The 27,853-nt window shown below is 43.3% G+C and overlaps 2 protein-coding genes, 1 long non-coding RNA gene and 1 pseudogene across 6 annotated transcripts in view; 3 read left to right on the top strand and 1 right to left on the bottom strand.

Annotated features, from left to right (window-relative positions):
• ccdc93 (coiled-coil domain containing 93) overlaps positions 1-5,915 on the top strand; it is a 64,244-nt gene extending 58,329 nt beyond the window's left edge. For 3 of the 4 annotated variants that reach the window (XM_047370680.1, XM_047370681.1, XM_047370682.1), the window contains 6 exons: positions 2,620-2,728; positions 2,829-2,911; positions 4,250-4,287; positions 4,446-4,530; positions 4,633-4,746; positions 5,201-5,915. In XM_047370680.1, the coding sequence (XP_047226636.1) occupies positions 2,620-2,728; positions 2,829-2,911; positions 4,250-4,287; positions 4,446-4,530; positions 4,633-4,746; positions 5,201-5,257 (486 nt within the window). In that variant the 3' untranslated portion in view covers positions 5,258-5,915. The remainder of the gene's footprint in view (positions 1-2,619; positions 2,729-2,828; positions 2,912-4,249; positions 4,288-4,445; positions 4,531-4,632; positions 4,747-5,200) is intronic. The other variant, XR_007039012.1, reaches the window with a different exon arrangement.
• Positions 5,916-7,412: 1,497 nt separating this feature from the next.
• Positions 7,413-15,421, top strand: LOC124871375 (annotated as a pseudogene).
• A 2,463-nt stretch (positions 15,422-17,884) lies between these two features.
• Positions 17,885-27,148, bottom strand: LOC124870964. Its single transcript, XR_007038909.1, has 3 exons — positions 27,011-27,148; positions 22,186-22,251; positions 17,885-18,697 (listed from the first exon to the last, which is right to left on the bottom strand). It is a non-coding gene; the product is annotated as an uncharacterized LOC124870964 (long non-coding RNA).
• Positions 19,496-27,853, top strand: part of tmprss3a (transmembrane serine protease 3a) — a 135,707-nt gene continuing 127,349 nt past the window's right edge. The window contains exons 1-2 of the mRNA XM_047369869.1: positions 19,496-19,814; positions 19,957-19,997. Coding sequence (XP_047225825.1) covers positions 19,796-19,814; positions 19,957-19,997 — 60 coding nt within the window. The 5' untranslated portion in view covers positions 19,496-19,795. The remainder of the gene's footprint in view (positions 19,815-19,956; positions 19,998-27,853) is intronic.

Genomic DNA, 27,853 nt, shown 5'->3' on the forward strand with positions numbered 1-27,853 from the left:
TCAAGGAGAGCTCTATGCATCAGCCGCAGTTGTCACCAGACACGCTTTTGGTACAAGGGGCATTATAGTCTGGACAGGTGTCTAGTCAATACAGAACTGCCCTACACTTGTACTGAATGGTACAATCCCAATTCCTGGGACGTAAATAAAAACAGAATACAATTATTTTCATATCCTGTTCAACCTGTAATTGAATAATTGAATACACTACAAAAACAAGATATTTAATGTTCAAACTGATAAACACGTTTTGAATTTGAATCTTGCAATCTGTTCCAAAAAAAGCTAGGGCAGGGGCACATTTACACCCCCTACCCTTCTTTGAGCAACACGCAATAAGTGGGACTGAGAACACCAACTGTTGAACCTTTTTAAGTGGACGTATTTCCCATTCTTGCTTGATGTACAACTTCAGTTGCTCAACAGTCCAGGGTCTCTGTTGTAGTATTTTGCACAACATAATGCGCCTCACATTTTCAATGGGATAGATGTCTGGACTACAGGCAGGCACACTCTTTCACTAAGAAGCCACACTATTGTAACCCGTACAGAATATGGGTTGGCATTGTCTTGCTGAAATAAGCAGGGATGCTCCTGAAAAAGATATTCCTTGGATGGCAGTATATCTTGCTCCAAAACCTCTATTTACCTTTCAGCATTATTGGTGCCTTCACAGATGTGCAAGTTACCTATGCCATGTGTACAAACACACCCTATTCCATCACAAATGCTGGCTTTTAAACATTGCGCTGATAACAATCTGATCAGTGCTTTTCTCTTTGGCCTGGAGGACACGACCTCCATGATTTCCCAAAACAAGCTGAAATGTGAACTCGTCAGACCAAGGCACACTTTTCCAATTTGCGTCAGTCAATCTCAGATGAGCCCGGGCCCAGAGGGCGTTTATGGGTTTTGTTGACATATGGCTTTCACTTTGCATGATAGTTTTAACTTGCACTTGTAGATGTAGCAAAGAAATGTGTTAACTGACAATGGTTTTCTGAAGCGTTCTTAATCCATATCCGAGGACTTCAATGCACTCTACACTACAATCAGTCATACACACATTCACACACTGACAGTGGTAGGCTACATTGTAGTCACAGCTGCCCTGAAGTGGAGTTCCTCCACTCCCTTGGGGGAGCCATACGATCAGCGCCATATGGCCCTCTGACCACCATCAGCAGACTAGGTGGGTAAAGTGTCTTGCTCAAGGACACAACGACTGAGACAAGACACAGTGGGGGTTCGAACCGGCAACCCTAACATACCCCCTAAATAATTGCATAATCTCTGTTGCCATGGTTTTATCCAGCTTGAATAAAATATGGTCTCTGTATTGTGCACAAACAGAGATGCTGGTAGGAAAACACTGGGCCTTTTGAATAAAGTTTTAACCTACACTTTGTCCAGCCCAGAAAGGAGGGGTCACAGCTGGAACCCCTTTGATGTCATGCAGCCACTAACAAAAGCACTTTCATGGCTCCACCCCGTTTTCTATCCGGCTACCTAGCAGTGAAAGGGGAGGCAGCGAGCACAAACTGAATGTCCGACTTGCTGGCAAGCTGATCTAATTCTTCAAACTTGGATACAGAGTTGGCTACAATCTAATGTTAGCGTATCCATCAATAGAGAACAGCCAAAGGTTTGGTATAATCTCTTCCTGCGGTACCCAGCATTCATTCATTAAAAGGGATAATTAAGACAAGCATTGCTTTAACCTAGTAGAGTTGTTATTTAAAATATATTTACCTTGGAGTAGAATGGTTTCTGGTAAGAAATTCTTATATTTTCTCTTTGTGAGAAAACAGGCACTGGGGTTTTGATGTAAGGGGGGGGTGGAAGGAGAAGCATAGAGGAGGGACGCCGCAGTCGGGACTGGTAAAGCTCCAGAGTTTGCCTGAAGAAGTTACAATTTGGGTTTTATGAGAAACTTTTATTTCAGCCATGGATGTAACGAGGATAAGGGAAAAGCACAAAACTGTGGACCTTTGACCGCAGTGAAGTTAGGTTTAGGTTGGATATTGGATATTCAGGCTTTACAGTCAGCAGGGTCTTCCTTCCGTTTGACCTGATGCAGGCAGTCTGTTTATGGGCAGCTGCGTGCTCCCTCCTCACTGGTTTGCGGAAGGGCCGTCAATAAATTTCTGAACAAAACCCGCTGATTTTTGGACGTATTGTTTTGTATTTTCCGTTGGAAATGTATGTGCTGATTTTATGTGTGTTCAGCAGGTTTAAATAGTTATTTAATACAGATCATAATAATTTAATATGTGTAAATTAGAAAGCTGATGTGTCCTTTTCCTTCTTTTTTTTCAGCCTTCGGGCATGGTAAATGGTTTTGGTTTAGGTGAATGATTTAGACATCTGTAATGGACTCAGATAAATCAGTTTCTCCCACGTCAAGGTTTTCTGGAAACCAAACTGAGCGCTCAGCCATCTACTTGGAGATCCTTGGAAGTCTGGGAACTGAGACAGAACAGTTTGGAAAAATGTTTGATTTGTGGAAGTATAATTTGCTGTTTAAATTCAAGTCAGTGCTTTATTTTAGCTTTAGAAACGCTTATAAACACATTCCCTTTTAGCCAACTGTCCCAGGGCTGCTTTTGCTCTGCTCAGGCTCGCAGGAACAGAGAGATCGCAATCCTGCAGAGGAAGATTGATGAGGTGCCTAGGCGGGCTGAGCTGACCCAGTACCAGAAGAGATTTATTGAACTCTACAGTCAAGGTGGATTCCTCCACTACATCTGATACAGTTACAGTTGGTGTTCCAGAGTTTATTCATGTGGGCCTGTCTCTCTAAAATGTTCAATAATCTTGTCTTCCAGTTTCTGCTACACACAAAGAGACCAAGCAGTTCTTTACCCTCTATAACACCTTGGACGATAAGAAGATCTATCTTGAGAAGGAGGTAGGTAATCACAGCAGTCTTTTGGCACCAAACTTATACAAGGAATGTACACTCACCGGCCACTTTATTAGGTACACCTGTTCAAATGCTCGTTAACCCAAATTTCTAATCAGCCAATCACATGGCAGCAACTCAATGCATTTAGGCATTCAGACATGGTCAAGACGATCTGCTGCAGTTCAAACTGAGCATCAGAATGGGAAGAAAGGTGATTTAAGTGACTTTGAACGTGGCATGGTTGTTGTGCCAGATGGGCTGGTCTGAGTATTTCAGAAACTGCTGATCTACTGGGATTTTCACACACTACCATCTCTAGGGTTTACAGAGAATGGCCTGAAAAAGAGAAAATATCCAGTGAGTGGCAGTTCTGTGGCCGCAAATGCTGTGTTGATGCCAGAGGTCAGAGGAGAATGTCCAGACTGGTTCAAGCGGATAGAAAGGCAACAGTTACTCAAATAACCTCTCGTTACAACCAAGACATGCAGAAGAGCATCTCGGAACGCACAACACGTCGAACCTTGAGGTGGATGGGCTACAGCAGCAGAAGACCACACCGGGTCCCACTCCTGTCAGCTAAGAACAGGAAAGTGAGGCTACAATTCGCACAGGTTCACCAAAATTGGACAATAGAAGATTGGAAAAACGTTGCCTGGTCTGATGAGTCTCAATTTTTGCTGCGACATTCAGATGGTAGGGTCAGAATTTGGTCTCAACAACATGAAAGCATGGATCCATCCTGCCTTGTATCAACAGTTCAGGCTGGTGGTGGTGGTGTAATGGTGTGGGGGATATTTTCTTGGCACACTTTGGGCCCCTTAGTACCAATTGAGCATCATGTCAACGCCACAGCCTACCTGAGTATTGCTGCTGACCATGTCCATCCCTTTATGACCACAGTGTACCCATCTTGTGATGGTTCCTTCCAGCAGGATAACGCGCCATGTCATAAAGCACGAATCATCTCAGACTGGTTTCTTGAACATGACAATGAGTTCACTGTACTCAAATGGCCTCCACAGTCACCAGATCTCAATCCAATAGAGCACCTTTGGGATGTGGTGGAACGGGTGATTTGCATCGTGGATGTGCAGCCGACAAATCTGCAGTATGATACTATCATGTCAATATGGACCAAACTCTGAGGAATGTTTCCAGTACCTTGTTGAATCTATGCCCCGAAGGATTAAGGCATTTCTAAAGGCAAATGGGGGTCCAACCCGGTATTAGCAAGGTGTACCTAATGAACTGGCCGATGAGTGTAAATCTCTGTTTAACTTTAACAATGATTTGATAAATATGTTCCAAGCAACACTGAAGTAAAACATAACACTTCTCTAGGTAAATCTGCTGAATTCAATTCATGACAACTTTCAACAGTAAGTAAAAAACATGTCTATTTGAAAATGATATGCTAATACAAATTGTTTTTGGTATAAAGGAGAGCACAGCTTTCTTTTTTTTTTTACATCCGCAGTCCTTGATGTTTATGGTTTTATTCTGTAACTGATTTCTAAGCAGCTCTGCTCTGTTCCAGAGCCATGTCATCTGCAGCCACCAAAGATCAGTTCCTCAGACAGATGGAGCAGATAGTAGAGGGGATCAAACAGAGTCGCATCAAGGTATACGTCTTGCTGCAACTGGGTTGTTGGTGTTGTAACACAACTTCTGTATATTGGCCTCCATCAATTCCAGATGTTTCTCATGTCTTTTTTCCTTTTCAGATGGAGAAAAAGAAGCAGGAAAACAAAATGAGAAGAGATCAGCTGAATGATGAGTACCTGGAGCTGCTTGACAAGCAGAGACTCTACTTCAAAACTGTCAAAGATTTTAAAGAGGTAAGAAAGCCTCATTTTGTTTAACTTTCTTTATTAAACAAATTGAACTTACATTAACCATAAGACAGTACTTATGGTTAGAATAACACCAATTCATTCATCAAAGCACAACTTCCTAAGCTGTATCTGAGTTTTATTTAACTTACAACAAAGTGTGCCAAAGAATGTGCTGATTGTTGATGCAGACTGAAAAAGCGAGTTTTGAGTCTTGGTTCCCAAATGAAAGTCAACATCTTGTTAAGCTTCTTTTTTATTATTATAGGAGAACAAATTATAGAATGTAGAACAAGGCTCAAACATTTATTTAATTTTGCAGACTTCCAAATCTGTGTTCTGAGTATTCCTTTAGGTGAAAAAAAGAAATCTGCACTGGTGAAGTTTTCAGCTGTGCTAACTTCTAAATAAATCTTTGAGTATGACAAAATGTCCTTTCCTTTTTTTTTTTTTTTACCAGGAGTGCCGCAAAAATGAGATGCTGCTTTCCAAGCTGAGAGCTAAAGGAGCTTCCTAATTTTCTTCTACATGCTGGCTCTGTGCTTTGTTTTGTTTTTACTTAGCCTGAACACTGACTGAATACACTTGGACTGAGGTGTGTGAGATCATTGAACATGGTTATTTAAGACAAAGACGGTAGTCTAGAAAGATGTGGGTCATTTATTTATTTTTTTTTTTTTCTTTTTTATGGGGTTGCAAATAATCCCACAAGTAACATGTTTGGTGATATCTGTTTAGCTCACACCATAGGTGTACTGTAACACTTCTCTAAATCAAACCAATATTCTTGATATTGTTTATTTTCCCAAAGTCCTCAAAAGGTTTGTGACACTTGTATGTTCCTGCTTCTATGTGTTGTTAATGTGCACAGTCGGGGCACGGTACTCCACCACGGGAGGAATGGAAAAAAACAATCTAAATTGTTAGGATTAATTGGAATGTATGTACTTGACTTTGTGAAGTGCCTTGAGACGACATGTTGTGAATTGGCGCTATATAAATATAACTGAATTTAATTGAATTAAATGGCTGAAGATTCTTAATGAAACTATAACATTAAATCATCTTGTCATTTGAGGTTAAATGATTCTAGAATAGCTTCTTATTCTTGTTAGCACATGCTCATGTCTATATCATTGAGTTTTAATTTCAATAAAGGAATGTTTTGACCTTAATATAATGGTGGGGTTGTTACATTTACAAGAACATGGGTTCCAGAGCTTAGAATGATTAAAAACACTTTGCAGAAAGTTATTTAACACATAAGGTGGCAAAATGTTCTAAGTCAAGAGAATTTGCTAGAAGTGATAGAATGTACAGGGGTTGGACAATGAAACTGAAACACCTGGTTTTAGACCACAATAACTGATTAGTATGGTGTAGGGCCTCCTTTTGCGGGCAATACAGCGTCAATCCGTCTTGGGAATGACATACAAGTCCTGCACAGTGGTCAGAGGGATTTTAAGCCATTCTTCTTGCAGGAGAGTGGCCAGGTCACTACGTGATACTGGTGGTGGAAAACGTTTCCTGACTCGCTCTTCCAAAACACCCCAAAGTGGCTCAATAATATTTAGATCTGGTGAATGTGCAGGCCATGGGAGATGTTCAACTCCACTTCCATGTTCATCAAACCAATCTTTCACCAGTCTTGCTGTGTGTATTGGTGCATTGTCATCCTGATACACGGCACCGCCTTCAGGATACAATGTTTGAACCATTGGATGCACATGGTCCTCAAGAATGGTTCGGTAGTCCTTGGCAGTCCTTGCCCATCTAGCACAAGTATTGGGACAAGTATTGGCTCCAAATCCAGGCCTCCATTGGTTAATAAATTTGATTTCCATTGATGATTTTTGTGTGATTTTGTTGTCAGCACATTCAACTTTGTACAGAACAAAGTATTCAATGAGAATATTTCATTCATTCAAATTTAGGATGTGTTATTTGAGTGTTCCCTTTATTTTTTTTGAGCAGTGTATGTTCACAAGACCACGTTTAAACAATAAAAATGTAATAAACAACAAAAAATATAATCATTTGTTACTGTGCTGAAACTTGTGAAACAGATGAACACAAATTCAAATTGTATTTTTATCAAGATACAAAAAAACAATGCAAAAAGACAACATGAACAATAAAAAAAATATTTGCAATAAACTATTCACAGGCACAGAGTCCTGCATTAGCTGTCAATTTGACCAGTGTAGCTGTTTAAAGCCTTATGACAGTTCCTGTTCATGATTACCTGATTGGCAGTGGAACTACTGCTGCAGCTCCTGTTTCATAAAGGCTGGGGAGTACCAGGACAATAAACCTACTGAAGCTCTCCTCTCCAAACCCCACATTGGTTTTGGGTGCAGCAATGTCTCACCAGAGGAGCTAAGCCCATTTCCAAAGGCTGGACCCAGGACGATGACCACAAAAAGAAAACAACTGACAAGTTCTATCCTCACTGATACCCCAGTGAAGGAAAATAATGAAAAAGAAAAGGCAGCTGCTAAAAGGAGGATGAAAAAAAATATATTCTCCTAAGCTGAAGAGAAAAAATTAAAGTCATCCAAAAACATAATCAAGAGAAGGAAGAGACAGGTGACAGAGTCATCCTCAGATGAAGATGAATGTCTATGTTTGGTGTGTGTGGAGCCCTTCTCAAACAGCTGCCCCAACGAGACATGGGTCCAGTGCATACACTGCAAGAAGTGGTCACACCAAGACTGTACACCAGGACAGTCACCGTATACTTGTCAAAATTGTGACTCAGACAGCAAGTAGATAAAATAATATTTTTTTGTACTGATTTTGTCAATTAGCCTTTATGTTCTGTCAGTTCATAGCATATGAGATGCTGTTGCCTTCATAAGATGTTGTTTCAAATAAGGTATGAAATTAAAAGATTATATTAAAACAAAATCTTTCAGAACCCTTCTTCTAATTTTTGTTTCTCATGAAATACAATTGGGACAACCACCTCTTTGTATGTGACAACCAACTCCACAATTGAGATGGTTGTCACAAATGCATAAGTTGTGTTTGGTGGTGAGTATCTTTTGAACTAATTTACCTTGAGAAGGATAAGGTTACTCTATTTCGACCAGACACTTTAGGCTTCATTACACGTTACTCTCTCCATTGATCTGATTTCTCTTCACTGTGATATCTCTGACTCTAATACATAAGCACATTAAAACGCATATTTTCTGTTGCTGTATTTAATGTTTAGGGACCCTTTGTGTCAAAAATGGTTCAAGTAATGGTAAGGGGTCTCTAGCTTAGCGTTAGCTCCAACATGGCAACCCGTTTTGCTGTTTTTCTCTGAGTCTCCTCCTCTCTCCTGCTTTTTGTGTCAGATGTTCAGTTACTCCTCTGCCTCCTTTAGTGATAATGATACATGTAATAAATGTAGCATTTTTTTTGTAGCTCTGGAGGCGAGGGCGTCGGAATTGACCTTCATGAGGACTACCAAATCGAGGCACGTGACGTGGCCCGGTACGGCGGAGCCGGGGTCCCACCCTGGAGCCAGGCCTGGAGTCGGGACTCGTCGGAGAGCGCCTGATGGCCGGGTTGGTCCTTGCGGGACCCGGCTGGGCCAAGCCTGAACGAGAGAAATGAGGCCATCCCCCAGTGGGCCCACCACCTGCAGGGGGAACCGTGAGGGACCGGTGCAAAAAGGAGTGGGTGGCGGACAAAGGTGGAGACCTTGGCGACCCGATCCCCGGATGCTTAGGTTGGCTCTAGGGATGTGGAATGTCACCTCGCTGGGGGGAGGGGAGCCTGAGCTTGTGCGGGAGGTCGAGAGATATCGACTAGAAATAGTCGGGCTCGCCTCCACGCACAGTGTGGGCTCTGGAACCAATCTCCTTGAGAGGGGCTGGACTCTCTTCTACTCTGGAGTGGCCCTTGGTGAGAGATGCTGATCTGGGGTGGGCATACTTGTGGGCCGAGCGGTAGTGCAGAGTACCCGGCCTTCTTGCCGTCCCTGTCGGGGGTGCTGGATAGTGCCCCTCCCGGGGACTCCATTATTCTGCTGGGGGACTTCAACGCCCACATGGGAAACGACAGTGACACCTGGAGAAGCGTGATCAGGAGGAATGGCCTCCCCGATTTGAATACAGGTGTTGTTTTGTTATTGGACTTCTGTGCTAGTCGCGGATTGTCCATAACGAATGCCATGTTCAAACATAAGGGTGTCCATCAGTGCACTTGGCACCAGGACACCCTAGGCAGGAGGTCAATGATCGACTGTCGTATCATCAGATCTGCTGGAAGAGGAGAAAGCCGGACAGACTTGGCTGGCCCAGGCGCATAGTGAGGGTCTGCTGGGAACGTCTGGCGGATCCCTCGGCCAGGGATGTATTCAACTCCCACCACCGGGAGAGCTTTGACCAGATTCCGGGGGATGTTGGAGACATAGAGTCCGAGTGGACCAAGTACTCCGCATCTATTGTCGATGCTGCTGCCCGTAGCTGCCGCCGTATGGTCTGCAGTGCCTGTCGTGGTGGCAATCCCCGAACCCAGTGGTGGACACCGGCAGTAAGGGACGCTGTCAAGCTGAAGAAGGAGTCCTATCGGCTGTGTTTGGCTTGTGGGACTCCTGAGGCGGCTGACGGATACCGTGAGGCCAAGTGTGCTGTGGCCCGGGCTGTGGCAGAGGCAAAAACCCAGGCCTGGGAGGAGTTTGGTGAAGCCATGGAGAAGGACTACCGGTTGGCCTCGTAGCGATTCTGGCACACCGTCTGGCGCCTCAGGAGGGGGAAGCAGTGCTTCGCCAACACTGTTTACAGTGGGGGTGGGAGGCCGCTGACCTCGACTGGGGACATTATCGAGCGGTGGAAGGAGTACTTCGAGGATCTCCTCAATCCAGCGATCACGCATTCCCTGGTGGAAACAGAGGCTGGGGACTCGGGGTTAGACTCTTTCTGATGAAAGAGTCTAACCCAGGCTGAAGTCACAGAGGTGATTAAAAAGCTCCGCGGTGGCAGGGTTTCGGAGGTGGATGAGATCCGCCCCAAGTACCTCAAGTCTCTGGATGTTGTGGGGCTGTCATGGTTGACACGCCTCTTCAACATTGCGTGGCGGGTTGGGGACAGTGTCTCTGGACTGGCAGACTGGGGAGGTGGTCCCCCTTCATAAGAAGGGTGACTGGAGGGTTCCAGGCATGTCCCACAGGGAAGAGGCCTAGGGGATGGCCCAAGACACGCTGGAGGGACTATGTGTCTTGGCTGGCATGGAACGCCTTGGGCACCCCCCAGTGGAGTTGGAGGAGGTGTCTGGTGAGAGGGACATCTGGGTGTCTCTGCTGAGTCTGCAGCCCCCGTGCCCCGGTCCCGGATAAAGCGGAAGACGACGAGAACAAGTACGAGATGTCGGAATTGGAGGCCTGGCTCCGTGCTGTTGAAAAACCAACAGATAGCCGAGGCCTCTTAGCCAGCGTGGAGCCTCTGAGGGTAGCTCCCTGTAGCAGCCCTTCAGCAGAGCTTGCGCGGGCGACGGTGACGGTACGCAGAAAGCATAGTCCTAGATCCCAGTCCTCTGATCACCACCAACCCGTCGTCATCAACTCCGTTTCTAACAGATGTTTCCCGCTCAGCGACACACCCGCTGAGAAGCCGACTATGATAATTGGCAGCTCCATAATAAGAAGCGTTGCACTAGACACACCAGCGACCATAATCAAATGTTTGCCAGGGGCCAGAACGGGTGACATCTGAAACTGCTGGCGGTAATGACACCCGCTTACGTCAATCGGAAGTCACCGAAGTTAGTGTTGCTTCGGTGTGTAAGTTTGCCAAAACAATGTCGGACTCCGTAATTTTATCTGGTCCCCTCCCCGATCTGACCGCATGCTGTCATTCAACCGCTGGCTGTCTAGGTGGTGTCCAGAAAACGATGTGGGCTACATTGATAATTAGCGAACATTTTGGGGAAAATCTGGTCTGATCCGGAATGACGGCATCCATCCCACTTTGGATGGAGCAGCTCTTCTTTCTAGGAATCTGGCCGAATTTATTGGTTCTCCAAAACCCAGGGGTTCAGACCAGGAAGCAGGGTCCTAGTTTAACACTCCTCTCTGCAGCTTCTGTACTGCTACCCACCCATTACCCTATTAAGAGTGTCCTGCCCACGGCCAAAATTGATTAGAATACAAATAATGAAAAATGAGCAAATCATGAAAATCTCATAAAAATAAACACAACTCAGACGAAAAAAAAATAAAACAATTAAATGTGGCTTACTGAACATAAGATATCTCTCTTCAAAGACTTTGCTAGTTAGTGACCTGATTTGTAACAATCAGATTGATTTATTTTGCCTCACAGAAACCTGGCTGCAGCAAGAGGATTATGTTACTCCAAATGAGTCAACTCCTACTAATTATTTAAATTTTCAAGTACCTCGAAATACTGGGGCGAGGAGTAGGAGTAGCAACCATCTTTCAGTCCGATTTATTGATTAGTCCCAGACCAATTAATAGCTACAACTCTTTTGAATATTTAAACCTTAGTTTTCCTCATCCAAATTGCAAAGCACTAAAACCACTTCTGTTTGTTGTTTTGTACCGTCCACCAGGCCCTTATTCTCAGTTAGATCAGTTTCCAGACCTTTTATCTGATTTAGTGTTAAATACAGATAAGGTTATTATTGTGGGGTTTTTTAACATTTGTGTTGAGACTGAAAGTGATAGCCTAAATATAGCCTTTAATGCTATCTTAGACTCATCTGGCTTTGCTCAAAATATTAACAAACCTACCCACCTTTGTCTTCATTCTCTGGACCTTGACATATGACATTGAGTGTAAAGAAATAACAATAATTTCTCATAACCCTGTGTTGTCTGACAATTGTTTAATACACTTTGAGTTTAATTTAACAGAGTACTCCATACCTGAAAGAAAATTTCATTATAGTAGATCATTATCAGACAATGCTGTAACAACCTTTAAAGAATCTGTTCCCCTTATAACTTCTTCATTATCCCAGAAAAACACAGTGGAGGGCAATAATTTTTTTTCCCCTTCACAAATTGATTGTCTTGTTCATACTGTTACTTCCTCATTGCGTGGAGCATTAGACAATGAAGCCCTCCTAAAAAAGAAGGTAATTATAGGAGGCTGACTCCCTGGTTTAATTCAGAGTCGATATTGGGAGTTTGTGGATTTTATACTCTCAGGAGAGACTAAACAAAGACAAACAAATCAAAATAAACTAAGCTTTATTTTATTTTTTCGGGCTGCACGGTGGCGCAGTTGGTAGCACTGTTGCCTTGCAGCAAGAAGGTCCTGGGTTCGATTCCCGGCCGGGGGTCTTTCTGCATGGAGTTTGCATGTTCTCCCCGTGCATGCGTGGGTTTTCACCGGGTACTCCGGCTTCCTCCCACAGTCCAAAGACATGCCAGTTAGGTTAATTGGTCACTCTAAATTGCCCTTAGGTGTATGAATGAGTGTGTGCATGGTTGTATGTGTGTTGCCCTGTGATGGACTGGCGACCTGTCCAGGGTGTACCCCGCCTCTCGCCCACAGACTGCTGGAGATAGGCACCAGCTTCCCCGCGACCCACTATGGAATAAGCGGTAGAAGATGACTGACTGACTTATTTTATTTTATTTTTTTTCTATTTTTTTGGAAAGAACTTATTACATTTTGTACACATGGGCCTGCACCCGGAACTTTGCATGCCTTGAAAACTGCAACAACAGGTCCTTCTCAAAAAATTTGCATATTGTGATAAAGTTCATTATTTTCCATAATGTCATGATGAAAATTTAACATTCATATATTTTAGATTCATTGCACACTAACTGAAATATTTCAGGTCTTTTATTGTCTTAATACGGATGATTTTGGCATACAGCTCATGAAAACCCAAAATTCCTATCTCACAAAATTAGCATATCATTAAAAGGGTCTCTAAACGAGCTATGAACCTAATCATCTGAATCAACGAGTTAACTCTAAACACCTGCAAAAGATTCCTGAGGCCTTTAAAACTCCCAGCCTGGTTCATCACTCAAAACCCCAATCATGGGTAAGACTGCCGACCTGACTGCTGTCCAGAAGGCCACTATTGACACCCTCAAGCAAGAGGGTAAGACACAGAAAGAAATTTCTGAACGAATAGGCTGTTCCCAGAGTGCTGTATCAAGGCACCTCAGTGGGAAGTCTGTGGGAAGGAAAAAGTGTGGCAGAAAACGCTGCACAACGAGAAGAGGTGACCGGACCCTGAGGAAGATTGTGGAGAAGGGCCAATTCCAGACCTTGGGGGACCTGCGGAAGCAGTGGACTGAGTCTGGAGTAGAAACATCCAGAGCCACCGTGCACAGGTGTGTGCAGGAAATGGGCTACAGGTACCGCATTCCCCAGGTCAAGCCACTTTTGAACCAGAAACAGCGGCAGAAGCGCCTGACCTGGGCTACAGAGAAGCAGCACTGGACTGTTGCTCAGTGGTCCAAAGTACTTTTTTCGGATGAAAGCAAATTCTGCATGTCATTCGGAAATCAAGGTGCCAGAGTCTGGAGGAAGACTGGGGAGAAGGAAATGCCAGAAGTCCAGTGTCAAGTACCCACAGTTAGCGATGGTCTGGGGTGCCGTGTCAGCTGCTGGTGTTGGTCCACTGTGTTTTATCAAGGGCAGGGTCACTGCAGCTAGCTATCAGGAGATTTTAGAGCACTTCATGCTTCCATCTGCTGAAAAGCTTTATGGAGCATTTTTCAGCACGACCTGGCACCTGCTCACAGTGCCAAAACCACTGGTAAATGGTTTACTGACCATGGTATCACTGTGCTCAATTGGCCTGCCAACTCTCCTGACCTGAACCCCATAGAGAATCTGTGGGATATTGTGAAGAGAACGTTGAGAGACTCAAGACCCAACACTCTGGATGAGCTAAAGGCGCTATCGAAGCATCCTGGGCCTCCATAAGACCTCAGCAGTGCCACAGGCTGATTGCCTCCATGCCACGCCGCATTGAAGCAGTCATTTCTGCAAAAGGATTCCCAACCAAGTATTGAGTGCATAACTGTACATGATTATTTGAAGGTTGACGTTTTTTGTATTAAAAACACTTTTCTTTTATTGGTCGGATGAAATATGCTAATTTTGTGAGATAGAAATTTTGGGTTTTCATGAGCTGTATGCCACAATCATCCGTATTAAGACAATAAAAGACCTGAAATATTTCAGTTAGTGTGCAATGAATCTAAAATATATGAATGTTAAATTTTCATCATTACATTATAGAAAATAATGAACTTTATCACAATATGCTAATTTTTTGAGAAGGACCTGTATATGTTTTTGTTACATTTCCTCAATTGTTTTTGGCTCTGACTTTAATGCTCAACTAGGGGCTCTGTTTTCAATTGGTTCTTAACCTTCTTTTATCCACTAGTAGCTGCTGTTGGAAACCTTGTACATCCTTTTCTGTAGCCTTGTGTGTGTGTGTGTGTGTGTTCCTGTCTTGGCATCACAGTGAGAACCATTTTCCCGATTTCACCATCAAATTGAGGACCGTTTGTACCAAAGTGAGGACATTTTGCTGGTCCTCACAACCAATTTTGCTAACGGTTAGGTTTAGGTCTAAGGTGTGAATTGACTTTAGGTTAAGGTTAGGGTTAGGCATGCACTGGTATTGGTTAGGTTTAGGGTTATTGTCAGGGTTAGGGCATAGAAAGGGTTGAAAATGACTGAAAATCAATGGAAGTCAATGGGAGTCAACACATGGTCCTCACTACATATAGCAAGACAAGAGTGTGTGTGTGTGTCTTCGCACTTAGGTCGCCTGAATAAATAAAAGCTGTGTCCGTGAGGCAGACACCCTGTCTAGTTTTAGGGCTAGGCATAAAACTTTCCTTTTTGATAAAGCTTATAGTTAGAGTGGCTTAGGCTATCTTCCTTATTTTTACCTCCGCCTTTCTCCCTCCCTGTTGGATGGACTAAGGGGGAGTCAGGTTTAGCCTAAACCGGCTCAGTTATGGTTGAGGTGCAAACACACCTTCCATTTCTGCTACCAGTATGACCCCTTCTCTTTTCCAATGGTTATAATCAGTCAGACAGAGTGAAGTATCCTGATCCTTGTGGTTTTTAGTATAACAATGGCCATCAGTGGGCTCTAGATAGACAAACTTTATCAGTTTATTATTTTACTTAGTACCCCTACATGTGGCCAGTTCTGGGGTGGCCAGGCTCTGGCACTCGGTGGTTTGGTCTGGCCTCCCCGGTGGCCCCGCGCCGTTCCGGACCCTTTGTAGGGTGCCTTGAGACGACATTGTTGTAAACAAGCGCTATATAAAGAAATAAACTGAAACTGAAACTATCTCTGTAGTTCTGCTGCTATAGGCTTAGGCTGCTGGAGGACATAATGACCACTTTCACCCACTTCGCTACATTCTCACACTACTTTCCAATTTTGCATTATTTGCTGTTATTTCAGTTTTTAACTTTATGTTCTCTCTCTTTTCTCTTCCTAGAAGCTACACCTGGCCTGACTCTGTGTCTACCTGTGACACCTTTCTGGAGAGGGGCATTGTCCAAGCTTCTGCTGGCAACAACTTAATGCTCACCTTCTACAGATGATCCACTTGGTCCTGTCTTTCAGTGTTTAACCCTTTCTCTCTCCTAGATATAGCAATTGACTGAGCTTTTACTGTAACTAATTATATGTGCTCTCTTTCAGACTCTGTCCTTGAAAACGGGCTCAATGTTTATCTGTTCTTTCTTTCTAGATGAAACGACTAAAGGAGCTACATCCACTAACATTTACTTTTCCTTCCCATTGAAAGTACTCCTGGATCAGTGCTTCGTTGTTCTCTTTGTGTCTCTGCTCTGCTCTCTCAAACACCCAGTCAATCGTGGGAGATGGCCGCTCACACTGGGCCTGGTTCTGCTGGAGGTTTCTTCCTGTTAAAAAGGAGTTTTTCCTCTCCACTGTCGCTACATGCATGTTCAGTATGAGGGATTGCTGCAAAGTCAACGCCAGTGACTGTCCATTGTTGCTACATGCTCATCCAGGAGGAGTGACTGCTACAAATCTCTGACTCGGTGAAATCTGCTGGGTTTCCTTAGATAGAAATTTTTTTTATCCAATTTGAATAAATAACTGAATCTGACTGCACTGTTCAATGGTTAGGATTAATTGGAATGTATGTACCTGACCTTTGTGAAGTGCCTTGAGACAACATGTGTTGTGAATTGGCGCTATATAAATAAACTGAATTGGATTGAAAATTGTGACAGTGTGCTGTGCTCTGACCAATATGTGCCCCAGTATTGCTTTGAAAGTGTAAAACCTAAGACTTTTCTCTTGCTCTCAGTGGAAGACACACACGTTTCCTCTCCCTCCCTCCCTGCTGATCCCTGCTTCTGCTTTCTGTCTGTATTTTTCTCAGAGCCTCGCTTTGCATATCCTCCAAACTTGTAAATTATGGATTTGGTCAGCTGGACTCTCAAAGTAATTGATCAAATGTTTTTGACGGGAAGACAGGGTAAAGGAGATCATCTTGTCCAGACGGGTTGTTCTTCTCTGGATACACAATGGATTCTTGGCAGCAGTGGAAGATTGTGTACCTGACTACGATGTCAGTCGCGGACGTAGAAAATGTGTACTTCTTTGGACGTTTGATAACAGGATTTCTGCTTTTTGGAGTTGGTGGTTACCTGGTTTATCGAGTCATTTGCAAAACGTGGGTGGCTGTTCAAAGCATTCCAAAGCTGCCTTCGATGTTGGATGGAGTCTGTAGAGCGATCAACACGCAGACTGAAATGTTAAGAGAGCAGAATCGCAAGCTGGACATGATTCTTGAACAGAATCGCAACCTGGCAGCAGTTGGACTCAGAGGTTAAATGATATAATCTTGGAGAAGTTGTACACTCCAGATCTGCGGAAAATACCAGAAATTTGGCTATTTGGATTCACTATTGAGACATACCAGTAAAACTCTTAAGGTGGTTGGAAATTCACAACTGCCTGAACCACAACATTTATTGTTTTTCTAAATCCGGCGCCCCAATGTGGCCTTTGCAACTTCTGCTAACTGGCTATTGACAAAATATCTCCTGGATTTTATATAAACACGACGCTCTTCCCCAGCACTCCCCTACCAGCTGTGTGCTGATAGGACTATGTGGCTGATTGATCAAAATTCCACCTCTCTTCTCATGGAGAATGGTGCTTCTATCAGTGTTGACAGTCTAATTTTTGCAAACAAACTCAGACTTATATATATTCGCACCCTCAAGATTCCACTGTACCCTTGCTGAATCTTACTTATGTGTGTATTGCTTACACCTGCTGTGGTTTTTTGTACTATTTCAGACTCTATTCTGCTAAGAAGAAAGATTTTTTTTCCTCCTATCTTACTTTACCTAAATGTGTGATTTCATTACTTTTCGTAGATTTTCAGATTTCTCAGGATTACCAGCAAAAGCTAATTATTATTTGTATTTGAAAATTTTACTACAGCTGTTTTTACACCAATGACCAGAGATTTTTAGATTTATTAGAAGGATTCATAGATTTTTAGATTTCTTAGAAGGATTGTATTACAACAATTTCATACCAGTGAAAGCCAAACATTATTAGTATTTCAAAAGTTTGGACCTACCAGTGACCCAGCTTCTCTACTTAGACTTCAGTGAGTGCCCATGACTGTCACTATTTGAATGATGGGACCACAGCTACCTCATACCAGCGGCCTCAAGGATTAATAGTATAATTTTTCTTCTAGCACAGGAGAAATTCCTTACCACAGATGACTTAATTAGCTAATTAAATCTATTAGAAAGATTGGATTAGAACCAGCTCTTACCAATAAACTCCCAAGGATTATTAATGTCATTTGATTTGTTTTTCTGTGTTTGATTTTCTGTATCATTGTAATGTTTTTCCTCATGTACAGCACTTTGAGTGCCTTGTTGCTGAAAAGCGCTATATAAATAAACTTGACTTGACTTAATAGCTTTGTGAACCTATTGTGAAACTTGTGCTAAGCATAAAGCAGTGTATTTAGGTTGCCTTATATGAATAAATGATCGACAACTTAAAGATTCTTTGCATCTTTATCAAAATGTACATGTTACAAGGAAATGTAGTAGTAATAGGAATTATAAATTAAACATAAATGGGAACAAATTTGAAAAGAAGTTTGAAAAAAACAAAAAAAGTATTAATAAATATAGAAAACCTTGACAGTTCCAATGTAGTGGAATCATAGCAAGTCCAATGACACAGAACACTTAAAGATCAGCACTTCAAGTAAGTAAGAAATACTCAGAGGCATAAAGTGCACAAGTAAATATTTGGCACTGTAACTTCAAAAGTAAAACTTAAAACAAAATCAGACAGTACAAAAGGTGGCACTGCAATAAAGTCTAACCACAACAAAAAGCCACAGGTGTATAAATTCTAAAAAAAATACTGTTTACTGGGCTTCACCAAAGTTAGCCACAGCCCCCCCAGCTATATTCCTTTGGAGCCGGGTCTGTGAAGGGTCCAGTTTTCTTTGCAACCAACTGCTGACGTAGCATTAACTGAGTCGCATATTTTAACAAACTCATAGAAAGGTTTGGTCTGAGCTTTGGTCTCTGAACTGGAGATGGTTGTAACTGATTGTGGAATGCAGGAAGTTGCTTGACATCAGTGACTTTAAATTCAGCTAAAGCGTGGACTGTGGTGGAAATAGAAGTTTAAAATAAATATTACATTTAGCTTTTACCTTGTATATATATACTGTGTGGTTCTGGATAAGTTAATTCTGTATGAGAAAATATTTGACCTGTTGTGTTACAGATAGAACTGGATGTATTTCCAAAATGCAGCCGGACAGTAAAGTAATTTCAAATTCCCAAAACGATCCTCGTCCATATTCCTGGCACATGACTTCTCATCCAAAAAGTGGGAGGGGTGGTGCAACTTGATCTGCAAACTGAGAACTGATCCTCTCAGGTGTCTCTTTGTAAATGGATACCTGGGAAAAGGGCAGCCGCCAAGACGAAAGGCAAAGGAAATAAAAAAAAAAAAAAAAAAGAGTTGAAATGTTAACAATGTTTAGTATTTTTTCAAAAACATTTTCATGTCTCTTCACTAGAAGTTCATGTACAGTTGCTGTCAGGTTTCTGGAGTTAATGTCTTTAAAACACAATGATTATAATGGAGTCCTGATTAGTTTCTAAGATTTCTACAACGCATGAGCTAAAGTTTTTCTAACCTTAGCATAATTACTCAGCATTTTCTGGTGACCGATGCACACTTACATGTCACCGTTTAGGTCATTATTCTTTATTTTGTATTAATAAACATGTTTTTTTTTATTTGAAAGGCCACATAAATGATTATTTATGTATTTATAATAATACAAATACTGTTTACTGGGCCCCACCAAAATTAGCCACAGCCCCCCCACCCCAGCTAAATTCCAGCCAGGTCTTTGTAGGGTCCAGCTTTCTTTGCAACCAATTGCTGACGTAGCAGTAACAGAGTCGTATATTTTAACAATCTCATAGAAAGGCTGGGTCTGAGCTTTGTTCTCAAAGGTGGAGATGGTTGTGACTGATTGTGGAATGCAGGAAGCTGATACCCATCATGGACATCAGTGACTTTAAATTCAGCTAGAGCTTGGACTGAGGTGGAAATAGATGTTTAAAATAATTATTACACTTAAGCTTTTACCTTGGTTATATACTGTGGTTCTGGAGAAGTTAATTCTGTATGAGAAAATGTATTAGACCTGTAGTGTTACAGTTACAGCTGTATGTATTTACAAAATGCAGCCAGACAGCAAAGTAGTTGCAAATAACCAAGAAGTTTCTCTTCCATACTCCTGGAACATGACTATTTGTAATCCCATCCAAAAAGTGGGAGGGGTTGTGCAACTTGATCTGCACACTGAGAACTGATCCTCTTAGGTGTCTCTTCGTAAATGGGTACATGGCAGGAGGGCAGGCGCCAAGACGAACAGCAAAGGAAACAAAAAACCAAAAAAAGGAGCATGTTGACATTGAAAGGACATTGTAGTTGGACCTAAATATTTTCAGACAAAACAAGGTTGCATGTGGACAATGGCATAATGAGTATTGCAAAAACAGGTATGTTAAATTTTTAAACTCCAGTTGGATAGAATTACTCCACAAATGTTTTTGTGTGCTAATAGTTTCTCTGATCTTTTTTTCTTTTTTCTATTATGTTACCCCTCCATTTACCCTCCACCTCATGACTTTTCTTCAAAAGATAATGCTGTCAACACGGGTGATACATCAACCCCTACAACAGTAAGGGAACAAAACAGAAAATTGATAAATATGAAATGTTTGTATCAATAATTGTTTTATATTTATGTAAACAAATGGAACATCTGGGGAATTCTAAAGTAATTTCCATTTGTATTTTGTTTTTTTAACTTTGTTATTAATTTCTGTTTTCTGGGTAATATTTTAAGAGAATACACATCAGAAAATTAGAGCATCAGTAAAGAGGAGTAGACTGGGCTTCACAATAGGTGAAAAAAATACTGCTTCAATATACACAACATGACCACCGTATTAGGAGCACCTAATTGCTTTTTAGCACAAATAATGAATTTGCCCATCACACAGCAGCAACTCAATACATTTAGGCATCAAGATAACAGGGAATATAACTTACTGAAGTTCAAAACAAACATATGAATGTGGAAGAAAGTCTCTCAGGTTTAGAGAAAACACACTTTTATTGTGACTGAATAGCGGAGTGTGCAGGCCATGGTGAGGCCATTTCAAACTACATGTATTTATTAACATAGCTACTATAAACACAGAGACGCACGGGATTAAAACAGTCACAAACCAGTAATGATGCCATGAAGAGACATCTCTTCATTGAGCCACAGGTGCCTGTGCGTTAAACCAAGCCATTTTGCCAAAAATGTTTAGTTGAATTTGAGCATCATATGTAACTAGCACTTTCAATAAAAATTCAGTTAGTCATTTTCTATACCGCTTCTTCCATAGCGGGTCACGCGGAAGCTGGTGCCAATCTCCAGCAGTCTATGGGTGGGAGGCGGGGTACACCCTGGACAGGTCGCCAGTCCATCGCAGACAAACATCATGCACACACTCATCCACACACCGAAGGGCAATGTAGAGAGACCAATTAACCTAACAGGCATGTCTTTGGACTGTGGGAGGAAGCCGGAGTACCCAGTGAGAACCCACGCATGCATGGGGAGAACGTGCAAACTCCATGCAGAAAGACCCCCGGCCGGGAGTCGTACCCAGGACCTTCTTGCTGCAAGGCAACAGTGCTATTAATCAAAAAGTAAATTAGTACTTTTTAGTAATTAGTTATTAAAGTAGTTAGTACTTTCAATAAAAATTCTTACTAGTAAGATTAACACACTTATTCTTTGATGATACTTTCATCTGTTTGCAGTCAAACACTTATACCAAAATTGCTATCAAAAGGACTTTATTGGGTACTTTATTTGTCTGTTCACTTGCATTGTTTGTGGTTTGATAAATCTGGATGACAATACCAATAGGTGAAATGACAAATGGACTGATATAGCACCTTTCCAGTCATACGGACCACTCAAAGCACTTTACACTAGAGCCACATTCACCCAATGCACTTACTAACGTGCACACATTCATATACCAATACGCAGATCGGTATGCAATTTGATGTTAAGTGCCTTGCCCAGGGACACATCGACATTTGGCAGAAGGAAGCTGGAATCGAACCCACAACCCTTGGATTGCAAGATGACCAATCTTCTCACTGAGCCTCAGTTTACTCTGCAGAGCTGGAATGACTCACTCATCTCAGGCTAAACTGCCACGGTCTGCCAGCTTCCTCCTAAATGTCTCTGTTGCTATCCCATACTGCTGGTCTATCGTCAGCAACATTGATATATTGCTGGATTGGACATTGCCTTTTAGCCGCTATGGATAGTGACGTGCGCACACAGGCACCATTGCTATGCATTGAGTCATGTCAAAAAAACCATGCTTTTCTGAAAACGGTTGTAGCACCTTTATTTCTTATGCAATTTTTAGAATATATGGCTCAAATTAAAGCTGAGAAAATTGCCGATGTTATGATACATAGAACCCATGTACTCTCCCTAAACATAAATCTATAAGCAGTGTGGTAACTGTGCATTATAGTGTTGACAGGTATTCCTACTGTGCTTCAAAGATTGCCATGCTGTCAATTGATTTTTAACAGCTCAAGTAGCATAGTTGTGATTATTGTATCAGATTGTTCGTTTCTGGCCTTGATGCTGGAATTTCTAAATTGATATAAAAAGAGGGCCCAGGGGTGCACTGGTCATTGGAATCACGGGACACTTTTTGGTGGCCTGGACGCTGGCATGCTAAGCTGTTGCCGAGGGGCAGGATGAAAGGCTTGGTTTGGGTCACGCTCAATTTTTTAAATATAACAATCAATGCCGTTCGTGCGGCTCATTGGGTTATCTACCTCGCTGAAGTTTCCAGACTGAAGACAGACACCTCCTCGCCCCCTTCTTTCTTTTTCTGAGGCTATCTATCACAGCAGCACAGAGACACAGAGACAGCCAAAGAGGAAAGGAGGAGCAGAGGGAGAGGATAAAAAAAAGAGAAAAAAAAGTGCTGTATATTAATATTTGTTTGTAAGTGAGCAGGCAAGACTACATGTTATTACACTAGTGGCGAAGAGTGAAAATGCTAGCACAGCCTATCCAGCACAACTCGCTTAATGAGGAGGTTAGTTCTACTTCGAGGAACCTAAGGTTGCCAAAACTCATGTTTAGTTTTTGCAAAGAAAACTGTAAATTTCAGCATGAACAGAAACTTCAGAAATTAACAGATTCAGGAAAAAAAACAACCTACTTGAACCGCCACCTTAATGTGTTGGAGGTGTTTGAGTGCTCGAATGATCCTAGAGGCTATGTTGTCTGGGGCTTAAAGCCCCTGGTAGGGTCTCCCATGCTCTAGGTGACAGGTCAGACAAAGAGCGGTTCAAGAACCCATCATGACGACTACAAAATCGAGGCACGTGACGTTGCCTGGTACGGCGGAGCCGGGGTCCCACCCTGGAGCCAGGCCGGGGGTCGGGACTCGTTGGAGAGCGCCTGGTGGCTGGGTTGCTCCTCGCGGAGACCCGGCCGGGCCAAGCCCAAATGAGAGACGCGAGACCATCCCCCAGTGGGCCCACCACCTGCAGGGGGAACCTAGGCTCTAGAGATCTAGGGATGTGGAATATCACCTCGCTGGGGGGAAGGAGCCTGAGCTGGTGCGGGAGGTCGTGAGATATCAACTAGAAATAGTCGGGCTCGCCTCCACGCACAGCGTGGGCTCTGGAACCCATCTCCTCGAGAGGGGCTGGACTCTCTTCTACTCTGGAGTGGCCCACGGGGAGAGGCAGCGGACTGGGGTGGGTTTGCTTGTCGCCCCCCAGCTCAGCCGTCTCGTGTTGGCGTTTACCCCAGTGGATGAGAGGGTCGCATCCCCGCGCCTATGGGTTGGGGAGAGGTCTCTGACTATCATTTCAGCCTACGGGCCAAGTGGTAGTCTGGAGTACCCGGCCTTCTTGGCGTCCCTGTCGGGGGTGCTGGATAGTGCCCCTCCTGGGGACTCCATTATTCTGTTGGGGGACTTCAACGCCCACGTGGAAAACGACAGTGACACCTGGAGAGGCGTGATCGTTAGGAATGGCCTCCCCAATCTGAATCCGAGCGGTGTTTTGTTTTGTTATTGGACTTCTGTGCTAGTCACGGATTGTCCATAATGAACACCATGTTCAAATATAAGGGTGTCCATCAGTGCACTTGGCACCAGGATACCCTAGGCAGGAGGTCAATGATTGACTTTGTTGTCATATCATCAGACCTTCGGCCACATGTTTTGGACACTCGGGTGAAGAGAGGGGCTGAGCTGTCCACTGATCACCACCTGGTGGTGAGTTGGATCTGCTGGGGGAGGAGAAAGCCAGATAGACTTGGCAGGCCCAAGCGCATAGTGAGGGTCTGCTGGGAACATCTGGCAGAGCTCTTGGCCAGGGATGTATTCAACTCCCACCTCCGGGAGAGCTTTGACCAGAATCCGAGGGATGTTGGAGATATAGAGTCCGAGTGGACCATGTTCTCCACATCTATTGTCGATGCTGCCGCCCGTAGCTTCGGCCGTAAGGTCTGCGGTGCCTGTCGTGGCGGCAATCCCCGAACCCGGTGGTGGACACTCGCAGTAAGGGACGCTGTCAAGCTGAAGAAGGAGTCCTATCGGCTGTGGTTGGCTTGTGGGACTCCCGAGGCGGCTGACGGGTACCGTGGGGCCAATCATGCCGCGGCCCGGGCGGTGGCAGAGGCATGCCAGGTAAAATGTTTTTAGTATTTTATAAGAGCACATATGGACACCCTTATGCTTGAACATGGTGTTAGTTATGAACAATCCATGATAAGCACAGAAGTCCAATAACAAAACACCACTCGGGTTCAGAACAGGAGGGCCATTCCTCCCAACCACACCCCTCCAGGTCTCACTGTCATTGCCAACGTGACCGTTGAAGTCCCCCAGCAGAACAAGGGAGTCGCCTGGAGGGGCGCGCTCCAACACCCCCTCCAAGGACTCCAAAAAGGGTGGGTAGTCTGAATGCATAAGCACAAACAACAGTCAGAACCCATTCCCCCACCCGTAGGCGGAGAAAGGCTACCCTCTCATTCACCGGGGGGAACTCCAACGTACAGGTGCCGAGATGGGGGGCAACAAGTATGCCCACCCCAGATCAGCATCTCTCACCAAGGGCAACTCCAGAGTGGAAGAGTGTCCAACCCCTCTCAAGGAGACTGGTTCCAGAGCCACGGCCGTGCGTTGAGGTGAGCCTGACTATTTTTATCCGGAACTTGTCTACCTCACACACGAACTCAGGCTCCTTCCTCACCAGAGAGGTGACATTCCACGTCCCAAGAGCCACCTTCTGCAGCCGTGGATCAGACCGCCAAGGTCTCTGCCTTCGGCCGTCACCCATACCACATTGCACCCGACCCCTTTGGCCCTTCCCACAGGTGGTGAGCCCATTGGAAGGGGGACCCAGGTTTCCTCTTCGGACTGTGCCCGGCTGGGCTCCATGGGTGAAAGCCCGGCCACCAAGCGCTTGCCAGCATGCCCATCCTCCAGGCCTGGCTCCAGAGTGGGGCATCCGGGCGAGGCAACACTGTGTCCATTTTTCGCAATCATCATAAGGGGTCTTTGGGCTGCGCTTTGTCTGATCCCTCACCTAGGACTTGTCACCTGTTTGGGTGACCCTACCAGGGGAATAAAGCCCCTGACAACACAGCTCATAGGATCATTGGGACACACAAACCCCTCCATAACATTAAGGTGGCAGCTGTTGAAGTATCTCTTTAAAGAGGCCTTCTGCACATTTGTTTATTCACCATAACCTGGAGGAATTCACACACATTAGGATAAATTACACGGAGACAGCTGTATGTTATTCAAAGTACCTGGACCAGGGAAGCTCTCATGTGATCAGGCCACACACCGAGACGACTTCAGAGCTTCTCACTGAGCACATTGTTTTTATTAAAACACACATGAAAATGGGCAGCGCCCTGTTTACAGTTTTTTTCTCACATGTAGTCACGTACACACTTTTTCCGGCTTACCATATTTAGACAGTCATTGTCCTGCACCTGCACTATGTTTTCTACTGATATGAAAAGGGAGTAACACTTATCACCAATTTTCACACACTTCTGCAGTTTTCAGTAATTTTCCACTTCACCTCTTCTGTGACAAATACTTCTGCAGACCACACAATACACAATGTCTTTATACTAACACATGTTATACATTGTATTTCCCTCACTGGTTATGAACATAATAATAATGATGCACACACATAATATATCTCCACACAGCCCAGGGAGTGGTTTCACAACCACCCTTAATGTTATTTGCCATTCCAAGCAGCATGCATAATGGGTTACAGTCAGTAACATCAGAGAAGATTATCTCCAGTTAATTTTTTATACTAAACCAAAATAACTGTATTTTCCTACAGGACCAAAAACAGTGGGTGACATTACCCACTTCCGTTTTACACTCAGAGCAGAGCAAAGAAAGGTCTGAATTAAATCGATGACATTGAGAGGGACATGTATGAGCACAAAATAAAATTGGATTATAAAGTTGGATTGCTTTTACCCTATTGCAGATGCTCAAATAGTTGGCATTTTCCCAAGCCTCCTCCCCAGGCCTCATCACTGATCTCCATAACTAGTTATTTTTCCCATGTCCCCTTCAAATGAGCTATGTTTGTGACCCCATATTCTTTTAGAAAAGCATATCAAGTCTTAATAGAGCTTCTAGGTTTTGGTCTTAAATAACTGTTTGTCACAATCAGAGACAGTTTGGTCTTTAAATATTGTTGTGTTCTTTCGAATATAGTCCCTCTCTTGTAAGAACTGGAAAAAATAATTTCTATGAATATCATATTTATCACGTAACTGATCAAAAGACATCAGGTTTGGTCTGTCCATGAAATCAGAAAGGGTGGAGATTCCTCTTGCTGCCAAAACTTGAAAACTATATCATAGCTCCCAGGCAGAAAAAAGGGATTATCACACAACAGAGTAAAAAGAGACCTAAACTGAGACCTGCCCTCAAGCCTTTGAACTAACAAAATGTATTTAAAGGCTAGAGAAGTGGATTATGCATAATTCGTCCCCTTTAAGACATTTGTTGTGAATATAATAAAAAGTTTTACTATGAAAGCATTTTCCTTTTATCACCTACACATTTACTTCCAATACTACTAGTACTACTTTATTTATTTATTTATGAATCACAAACAACGGCTGCAACAAAGTGCTGCATAAGTAAAATCAAGGAACATTTAAAACAAGGAAAAAGGAGATTATTCCATAAACTGGGAGCGGCAGTATTAAAGGCCCTGTTGCCTCTGAGCTTCCGTTTAGACCTTGGTAACTCCTTGGCTGACCTGACACATCAAGCAGGTCAACATGGTTGACCTGCTTTCCTATCTTACCTTATAGAGGTAAGATAGGAAAAGGCCATGTAAACATTTAAAACCAAAAAATCCTAAAATGCACAGGCAGCCAGTGGAGATTTGTAAGCATGGCGAGAATGGTAGAAGGCCTGCAATCTCTGAGAAATCCCATCTTTTTTTTTTGACAGAAGCATTAGGTGAGCTATATAGTACATTTGATCCAGGCCAAAAAAAATGCAGCTAATACAATCCCAAGTTGGACCACCGCTGACTAACATGAACCTTGAAAAAAGAAATGCCATTGAACACTTACCCCAAAGCTTACCAAAAGCACACTGCCTAGATCTTTGGTGATATGCTTCTTTGAGTTCAGAGTAAAGGAATTGGTGCTGCGCACAGTTGGAGAAAAAACATGTCTGATTCGGTGTGAAAGGATGTATTTTGAGAATTGCCACCCCAATGTGCTATATATATGTGTGTATATTATATATATATACAGGGGTTGGACAATGAAACTGAAACACTTGTCATTTTAGTGTGGGAGGTTTCATGGCTAAATTGGACCAGCCTGGTAGCCAGTCTTCATTGATTGCACATTGCACCAGTAAGAGCAGAGTGTGAAGGTTCAATTAGCAGGGTAAGAGCACAGTTTTGCTTAAAATATTGAAATGCACACAACATTATGGGTGACATACCAGAGTTCAAAAGAGGACAAATTGTTGGTGCTCGTCTTGCTGGCGCATCTGTGACCAAGACAGCAAGTCTTTGTGATGTATCAAGAGCCACGGTATCCAGGGTAATTAATGTCAGCATACCACCAAGAAGGACGAACCACATCCAACAGGATTAACTGTGGACACAAGAGGAAGCTGACTGAAAGGGATGTTCGGGTGCTAACCCAGATTGTATCCAAAAAACATAAAACCACGGCTGCCCAAATCACAACAGAACTAAATGTGCACCTCAACTCTCCTGTTTCCACCAGAACTGTCCGTCGGCAGCTCCACAGGGTCAATATACACGGCCCGGCTGCTATAGCCAAACCTTTGGTCACTCATGCCAATGCCAAACGTCGGTTTCAATGGTGCAAGGAGCGCAAATCTTGGGCTGTGGACAATGTGAAACATGTATTGTTCTCTGATGAGTCCACCTTTAC

The sequence above is a fragment of the Girardinichthys multiradiatus genome, chromosome 7, assembly GCF_021462225.1.
Source record: "Girardinichthys multiradiatus isolate DD_20200921_A chromosome 7, DD_fGirMul_XY1, whole genome shotgun sequence".
NCBI classification, from domain to species: domain Eukaryota; kingdom Metazoa; phylum Chordata; class Actinopteri; order Cyprinodontiformes; family Goodeidae; genus Girardinichthys; species Girardinichthys multiradiatus.